Here is a 9,604-nt window from a genome sequence, read left to right as displayed (position 1 = left end):
CTAACAAACCATCTGTTGTCGTAGAAGTAGAAGTTGTACTTGTTCCTGCAATAACATTACTCTTGTCAAATATTCCAATTATAAATCTCTTATCATAAATTATATTAAATGAAGATATACATAAATAATACAAACCGTTGTGTAATCAGACATTTCATTCCCATCAAATTTAGGTATGTCGTCCCATAACTCCATATATTTAATCACCAACATACCACAGTCATACCTACACATTAAAGAAATATTAGAAACATCACTTATATCACACAACCCAATAATATTTTAAACATATAAAAATTGCATCTATAAAATTAGTAAATCAATTAATATTTTAAACAATAATATCACTTTGACTATTTTAGCATAACATTTAAAGTTTGTCACTAATTCTATTATACACTAATCAACATAAAACATCACAATTATACCATATAACTTTGTAAAACCATACTAGCATAGCGTATAATATCATCATGATCCATTCTCACATGATAACCTTTAATTTCTAGCAATCCATCATCTAAGATTAACAACAAGAATTGTTTATTTGCTCAAATGAACTCAGTTTTCGAACAGCCAATCTCATATATACAAATCACCTATTTAAACCACCACATCTATTAACATCACATTTCATGCACGTTAATCCAACAACCATGGTCAATGCTAAACTTATGTACATGTGATTTTACAGCAATTACAATGAGTTTTTTATGCACGTTTCTTAACCAAAACAGGAAGGAATTTTTTTTCTATAGCACTTTTATACTAAAAAAGCAAGGATTTTACGATAGTAACAACAACCAAAACAACAACAAACAACAATGTTTTATACAGGATTTTTAACCCAATAGAAAGACTTTTATGGTGTAAAAACAGCAAGGAATTTACAGCATTTATAATAGTTAATAGACAGACTTTTTGGCAGCAAATAACAAAGTTTTTATGGAGGTTTTCAGCAAAGGTTTCTGCAAAATTGTAGTATAAAACAACAACAATTTTCTGCAGCATTTTTACGTCAAAACAACACCATTTTCTACAGAATTTTATTCTAAAACAAAAACCATTTTTCTGCAGAATTTTATTTTAATATAGCAAACAGCACAGTGTTTTACATAGATTAATTTGTTAAATTTTTTTTTCAAACCTTAAATCCCCAAGTACTGATTGCAGGTTTGATATCCCTTTGCAAAATTGGTGGCTTTGATATCCGTATGCAAAATTATAGGTTGAACTCCATACTGCAAATAGGCCAACCCCTTTGCCACATCCAAGATTATGCTTTTCCTCTTAGGCCATCTCCATGATGCCTTTGCTTTACTTTCATCTAAAAAGTCTGAACATAGATAGCTTTGCCACAAGCTTTTCATAAAATTCCCCTCCTACCGTAGGTTTATTTAGGAATCCATTTTATCAAAAACCCAAGCAACACCATTGATTTTCTCAACAAAAACACATTTATAAATTATAACCACAATACTTTCTTGACTCTCAAAACTGCTCCTTTTGTGCACATATATTCAAACATAAAAGAGTAAACATCATCACTAATTACAAGCCATAATCAACTTTACTAATATACCTTCAAAGTACAAGGCTGCAATGAGAGATGAGGAAGGTAAGAAACAATGAAACATGCAAAATATATCATCAAAGATACCAAAATTCATCAAAAATCTGATGAGGTACAAACAACCTTTTCCGAATAAGGTAATAATAGTAAATTTAAGTCTAACTTATCTCATAAAATTGGTTTGAAAAATAAAATATACTTTTAATCTATGTAAGAATTCCATCGCATCCCTCACAGATGAAACTATATATTTATGCAGTACCATAAGTTTAACAAAATTTACTATAATGAACTCTGATATGATATCTTAGTCACACAAAAAACCACATTCAAAATGAGATTTTTCGGTCCAAAATGTTTCCAGCAAACCAATGAAACACAAGATGAGGTTTGGTATTCACTCAAAATCATATCCAGCAAAGCCCATCACATAAAAAGAGGCAAAAGAATCACAAATTTTTTAGTGGCATCACAAACTATATTCATCACAAGGTGACTCAATAAATTACACACTAGAATCCGCAGTGATAGTAAAAGTGAAAAAACATGGCATGATAGCAATACTCTGCAACCTGCAAAAGATGCTCAGTCACTACCATCAACACTACCGTATTTGACATAACTATTACAATCATTTTCTAACACTGTAATCTATGTTATTTCTTTATCCCTCAAAGTTTGATATAATTAAAAGATATTAGAGGTTCTGTTTCGCACTCTAACCGGGTGGTGATCTTTCTTTAATATAGGCACCTATCGTTTCAACGCTTGCTTCCCCGTAACGGCCACTCCCACCACAGCGCCGCCCACCACTCCGGCTACCGCCGCTGATCTCACCCCTCTCGCCGCCCGGTACAGTGCGCTGGTGCAGAGCCCCGCTGGAACGCTATTTCATACGTCGTCCGCGTCTCTTGCCGCCTCGATTCTGCTCTCGATTTCGGCGTAGAGTAACCCTAGTATCCCGACCCGGTTTCGCCAGACCCGACCCGAGTGTCCCGCCGCGTTCAGGACAGTTGATTTGGAGCTTCATTGTGTCCCCGGACTCGAAGGCCTTGACGCCCTCAACGAGTCCTGAGCCCGCACCGCCAACGGCTCCGGCCAGGTAGCCGCATCCGGTGTAGAAGGTGAGGTTCTCGCCCCATGAGCGGCGCTTGCGGCGGGCCTCTTCAACGAAGAGGAACTCCGGCGAGGTTGGGAGGAGGTAAAGGTTTCGAATTGGAGCATCGAGATCCTTGTAGGGATCGTAAGCTCGGGTGGGGAGAGAGGGTTTTGCAGAAGCTAGGTTTTACAAATACAAAGTTGGTTCTCAAACCATAAAAAGTAATACCTTTTTCATTCACAACCGAAACAAGAACGAAACCTTCTCCCCTTTTTACCCTCAATCAGAATGTAATTTTTTATTAAAAAATATTAAGTCAGCCATGTCATATGAGTGTAAATGACACGTAAGCGTGTCACCGTTGTCGGTAATGATCTTCTGCGGCAGGCCGAAACGACATATCAGGTGCCAGATGAACTTCTGCACTCGCTGAGCACTGATGACGGACAACGGCTCAGCCTCTATCCATTTTGTGAAATAGTCGACCACTACGAGGAGGAATTTATTCTGTGCTTTGGCGAGGGGTAAAGGTCCAACTATGTCGAGACCCCATTGAGCGAAGGGCCAGGGAGAAATGATACCATGTAAGTCTTCGGGAGGTGCGTGGATGTCGTGACCGTGGGCCTGACAGGAGATACACTTCTTAACGAACGTCTCACAATCTTGGTCGAGCGTAGGCCAGTAATATCATGCGCGGAGTATGCGTGCTCTGAGCGTTCGCTTACCCGAATGAAATCCGCAAATGCCGGTGTGCAGTTCGCGCAAGACGTAGTCGACTTCTTCCTCTGATATGCATTTCAATAGAGGAGTACTGTGGCCGCGGCGATATAGGTCGTCGCCTATGCACAAGAAACGTGCAATCCGTTTTGAATCAGCCAGACTAATGCTCTCTCCCTGTTCCTGTTGCACCATTAGATCCTTGATCTTCCGCCGCCAGTCTGATGCCGGCGTCGACACATCGGTGACGAAAGCTTCCACGACTGGATGGTCGAGCGTCATCTTGATGATTGATGATAGCTGTGCTCTCTCCTTAGAGTGAGTTAACTTGGACAAGAGATCTACTCTCGTGTTTTTCTCCCTGGGCACATGGACGATGTTAACTTCGGCGAAGTTTTGAAGTAGAGTCTGAGCTTTGTGGAAATAACGCAGTAACTGATTATCTTTAACCTGATAAGTTCCGTTGACGTGGCCGACCACCAACTTTGAATCCATCCGACATTCTAGACGAGTGACCGCGAACTCTTTGGCTAAGGATAAACCAACAATCAAGGCTTCGTACTCGGCCTGGTTGTTGCTAGCAGAAAATTTGAATGTGATGGCTTGCTCTACGACTAACCCATCTGGTCCCTCTAGGACAACCCCGGCTCCTTCCCCCCTTTTGTCGGAGGATCCATCTACGCTGAGGAGCCACTTAGGTGTCGAGTCATCGGGTGCGGGTATTAATTCAGCTGCAAAATCCGCTAAATGCTGACCCTTGACGGACCCCCGCGGCTTATAACGTAAACCGAACTCGGAAAGCTCTACTGACCAAGAAACCATCCGTCCTGCTAAGTCGGGCTTGCGGAGGATCTTGGCGATCGGGTGATCGGTACAGACTACTACTTGGTGGCTCTGAAAATAGGGTCGGAGTCGACGCGAAGCTGTGAGTAGAGCCAGCGCGATTTTCTCAATGCGAGAATATCTTTCTTCCGGCCCCTGCAGCGTACGGCTGATGAAGTATATTAACTTGAGGGACGGTGCTTCTTGTATTAAGGCAGCACTGACGGCGTGGTGGGATGCTGCGATATACAGTTGTAAGTCAGACCCAGTGTCTGGCCTAACCATAATTGGAGGACTAGTGAGAATGTGCTTGACAGTGTTGAATGCTGTTTCACAGTCATCATCCCAGTGTCGTGTGGTGCCCTTCTTCATGTTCTTCAGGATGGGTTTGATGTGTTCGGCTAGCTTCGGAATGAAGCGAGAGAGGGCTGTGAGTCTACCAACCAGGTGTTGTACCTCCCTGAGAGTTGTTGGGGCTGCCATGTCGAGTACGACTTTGCATTTATCTGGGTTGGCTTCGATGCCTCGACGAGTAAGCATGAAACCCAAAAACTTACCCGCAGGGATTCCGAAGGTACACTTGGAAGGGTTAAGGCGCATGCTATACCTTCTGATTTGGCCAAACACCTCTTCTAAATCTTGTAAATGTTGCTCCATAGAATGGCTCCGAATGACCATGTCGTCGACGTAAACATCCATGCATCGGCCTATCTGATGATGGAAAACTTTATCCATGAGGCGTTGGTTTGTCGCCCCAGCATTCTTCAAACCGAACGACATTACTTCATAACAATAATTGGCGCGCTCGGTAATGAAAGCTGTCTTGCTTTGATTAGGTGCGTACATGGGGATTTGGTTGTAGCCCGAGTATGCGTCGAGGAAGCTGAGCACGACATGGCCGGAAGCCCCATCTACCAACCGATCAATGCTAGGCAAGGGATATGAATCTTTAGGGCATGCTTTGTTGAGGTCGGTGAAGTCGACACACATTCTCCACTGGCCGTTCGACTTCTTGAGCATGACTACTTTCGACAACCACGTAGTGTAGTTTAACTCTCTGATGAACCGGGCGTTCATCAACTTCTCGACCTCGACCTGAATGGCCTTGCGCTTCTCTTCTCCGAACCTTCGCTTCTTTTGCGCGATAGGGCGTGCCTCTCTGAAGATTGACAACTTATGGGCCATGACTCCGGGGTGGATTCCTGGCATATCGGAGGCCGCCCACGCGAACAAATCCGCGTTGGCTCGGAGCATACGTCCCAGATCCTGTTCATCCTTCAAAGCGAGGTCCCCGCCAATGTTTGTGTTTTTGGAGGCGTCCGCTGACAATGAAAGGAATTTGACATCGCCTTGTGGATGGAGACGCTCATCTATGTTAGTTCGGGGGTCCAAGTCGACCGCTGATGAGAGGGTCGCGCCTCTCACAAAAATTGTTGCAAGAAATAATGCAGTATAGTACTAGGAAGTGACTCCTAGGTCGTTTCTCAAGGACCAATTTGGGATCAGTCTTAGATTTAACATGAAGTGGGGGGTTTGTGATTTTTGGTACGGAAAAATAAATTGATTAAAACTGAAATTTAAATAACACAGAATTTAAAACACTGAAATAAACTTTAAAGACAATAAAAACTGAACAGTAAAAGATGGTAAAAACGAAACATTAAATATGCAGAAACGATAAAATTTAACGATGCAGAAAACAATAGACGGTAAAATAAAGAGATGGTAAAAATAGAACACTTAAATGAAAATGAAATTTAACTTTTTCTAAAAACTTAATTTAACCAGTGCAGTGAAAATAAAATTGAGAAACAACTTAGTAAAGTTTTGAAAACATAAATTGAAAACATGATTCTGACAGAATTAAAATTAAAACGCAGAGTGGAAATAACATCAATTAAATGCAGAATGGAAATTACAATTAACAGAATTCATGAAACTTGGAATTTAAAAACAAACAAAACCCAAACCTCCCCAAAGGGGAGGAGGAAAAATGAACTCCAGAACTGTCCGTGGCTCTCTTCCTAAACTACTCCTGAAATCTAATTGAATTCTCTTCTCTGCATGCTGCCATTTTTATAGCCACAATTCTGAACCCGTGAGTCTCATTCGGTGGTGGCTGCTCTCCTTTGTTGGCAACTGGGCCATATGAACTTTTTCTAAATAATTGAATGCAAGAGAAAAAGAAATCAACTTCCATCACCCTTCATCCGTGGGTTCCACTCTCTGCTGGATCCATCATTGAAGAAACAATGGGTTCTCTTAGGGACTGTCTCTCCAGACGTGCAGCGTGTAGTGCTTTCCTTCCAGCCGTGACAGCCCTCTTCTTCACCGTCCAGCCAGCTTCATGGTTCCACCGTGACAGCCTTCCAAGGTGCAGATGAAAATAGCGTGCACGGTGCTTCCTGCTACTGGACGTGTGATGCTTGCTGGAACGCTTCTCTCTCAAGTGCAGCAGCTCTCCAATCATGCAACAAAACCGTGAATAGTGGTTTCAGTACCAGCTCCAGGCCGAGACACCTTTCCCTCTCGGTAGTTGCTCCTTCTTCATAGCTGCTGGATGCATTTTGCTACTGCTGTCCATGGTCCGTTTGCACTCCAAACCTTGTTGGATGCTTGCTCCTTCCTCAGCTGGATGTGAATGATGCTCCGCTGGAAGCTACTGGCTTCTTTCCAAGCTGCTGGTCACTTGAATCTCCAAAAGAATTCTCCATGCTTGGACGTTGCTCCTTACTTCTTCTCTTCTTTCAAATATTCTGAATGAGCTTGCAGCATTCCAGCGTGCTCCTCTCCTTCCAGCACTAGTCTCCATGCTTATCTTCTCAAAGAAAGAAGTTGTGAACATGCAGCACCCTTCTTCTTGCTGCAGCCCCTCTTCACGCTTGCTGGATGGAAGTTACTGCTGTATGGGAGTTGCTTCTACTTGCTGGATGTGCTTCCAGCTGTGTGTTCTTGATCCAGCAAAAATAAATAACCGTGTGCTTTAAACGTGGTGGCTTTTCCAAGCTGTTGTCCACTTAATTCTTTTCAATTTTGAAGGTGCTAAACCGTGTGGAGTGGAAGAGAATGGTAAAAAAAAAATCTGAACTTGCACATGTGGGGACGTGAAACCACTTCCCTTAATAATACTAGTTTAATAAAATTCAGAGCCACCAACTTCATTTCCTCTTCTTTCTTTACGTAGCTGCACCCACAAAATAAAGAGAACCATGAGGTGGTCCCTTGGTTAATGGCCGTGTGTTTGCTTAAGACAAATGAGAATGTGCTCTCTTCTCTCACATCCGTGACATGACAAAGGAAATGTGAATTTTCTTTTCTTCAATGTGGTCCCCTCCATCATTTCATTTCAATTGATTTACTTCCAATTGATTATGTGCTTCACGGCTTTACTTCATTCTCCTAAACCAAAGAAAAATTCTTCAATGGCCTTAGGCCGTGTGCAGCTTCTGGTTCCAAATAGAAACCGTGACACTAGTGCAAGCCTCCTTAAAAACATGAAATTCACATCTATCATTTTAGCTTAAAATCTAATTGATGTCACACTTTAAGTCTCCAAATATTATCCAACAATTTCCCTACAATTGATAAAGCAAATAATTAGCTCAGATAATTCAAATTAACTAAAATAAGAATTTCTGATCGAATTAAGCAGAATTAGCAAAAACGGGAAAATACTGGACAATTAAGCATAATTCCCTGATTAATTTTAGCACAATAAACTAAGTGAAGTGAATAAAATATCGACTCATCAACCGCCGCTGTTTCAGCTCCTCTCGCCCTTTTGGTTGGGACAAAAGGGGTGACCTTAAGCCCGGCCACATAACACTGTCGAGCCGTTCGCTGATCCGCTCTTACGGTGCAAATGGTGCCACGTTCCATGGGAAACTTCATGGTCAGGTGAGAGGTGGACACTATGGCTCCAAATGCATTCAAACAGGGTCGCCCTAACAAGGCGTTGTACGATGTGTTGGCCTCGACCAACAGAAAGCGGATTCTAAGTTCCGGTGCTTCCCGACCAGTTCCAAGTCGCGTTCGTAGGTCGAGGTACCCCCGGGTGTCAACTCTTTCCCCTGCAAAGCCTACAATTTGCTCGTTGAAAGGAGCAATAAGGTCCTCGGATAGATCCATCTTTTTGAAGGTGGACCAGTATAAGATGTTGACCGAACTCCCCTGATCGACGAGTACCTTGCTGACGTCGTATCGAGCTATTTCAGCCGTGATGACCATGGGATCATCGTGATCGGGGTCGGGCGCATGGAAATCTGCATTAGTGAATGTAATATCAGGAATCGACCGAGGTTGTCGATCCACCATGTGTATCGACTTTAACTGTCTTAGATGTCGTTTCCTGGCGGAGGATGACACTCCCCCCCAGCGAATCCACCCGATATGGTGTCAATTCGACTTCGGACTGAACGTTCTCTCTCCGTTCGTCGGGGTGGGCTGCGCGACCGCCTGCGGCGTCGGTCATCCCTGGGAGGCGATCGCTCGGGGCTCCGTCTGGAGGGATCCTTATGGTGAGGAGTTGTGGCTCGGGTAGAGATTCTGTCCTTAACGTAGTTCTGGAGGTAGCCTGCTCGGATGAGTTGCTCCAGCTCGTCCTTCACCAAGTTGCATTCTTCTGTGTCATGTCCACGATTCATGTGGAGGCGGCAGGCCTTGCTGCTGTCCGCGTTCTTGGGAGTAGCTCGTCGCCGCACAGTTAGGAGTTCGGCGTGCAAAGCCTCCTCAAGCACCTTTGCTCTGGGTGCGTTGAGGGTCGCGTAGCGATCGTACTTAGGCGTCCACCCTGACTCTTTTCGGGGTGGTCGGTCTGATTTATAGTCGCTGGTCGATCGCTTTGCGGTTTTCTTTACATCATGACTGGAGGTATCTTGCTGCTGCTTCTTCCGAGAATTCCGGAGATCCTCGATGCGGATGAACTTTGCAATTGTGGATTGCAGTTCTTCCATAGATGCTGGAGGGTCAGCATATAATTGTTCCGCAAAATATCCTGGCCTTAAGCACGAAGGTAGATTGCTGATGATAAAGGTGTGATTGATATCTTTCACACGCCGGACCGTCTCGTTGTATCGTTGCATGAACGCTCTTAGTGTTTCATCCTTTTCCTGCTTGGTATTCACAAGCTCAGCAGCAGTCATCTCCGGTTTTCTGTTGGTCGCGTACTGTTTTCTGAACAGAGTTTCAATTGTCGCAAAACAATCTACCAAATTCCGTGGAAGAGTGTGGAACCACTCCAAGGCCTCATCCTTGAGGGATAAGGAGAAAGCTCTGCAGATGACAGGGTCATTATCTGTGTAGAACGCCATGACATCTACAAAGTTGCGCAAGTGATTGTCGGGATCGGCGGAGCCATCATAACGTTCTAACGCTGGGGGAGGTTTATCCGGCAT

General features: G+C 43.5%; 1 protein-coding gene and 1 pseudogene across 1 annotated transcript; both read right to left on the bottom strand.

Annotated features, from left to right (window-relative positions):
• Positions 1-8,525, bottom strand: LOC108330440 (uncharacterized; annotated as a pseudogene).
• A 20-nt stretch (positions 8,526-8,545) lies between these two features.
• Positions 8,546-9,604, bottom strand: LOC108330439 (uncharacterized). Its single transcript, XM_017564924.1, has one exon. It carries the CDS (start codon positions 9,602-9,604, stop codon positions 8,546-8,548), a length of 1,059 nt encoding a protein of 352 aa, XP_017420413.1.

The sequence above is a fragment of the Vigna angularis genome, chromosome 4, assembly GCF_016808095.1.
Source record: "Vigna angularis cultivar LongXiaoDou No.4 chromosome 4, ASM1680809v1, whole genome shotgun sequence".
NCBI classification, from domain to species: Eukaryota; Viridiplantae; Streptophyta; class Magnoliopsida; order Fabales; family Fabaceae; genus Vigna; species Vigna angularis.
This window is presented reverse-complemented; position numbering and strand designations above follow the sequence as displayed.

What these genes read in the sequence shown, in the direction of transcription:
- LOC108330439 (XM_017564924.1), bottom strand. Translation starts at nt 9,604, where the DNA reads ATGCCGGATAAACCTCCCCCAGCGTTAGAACGTTATGATGGCTCCGCC.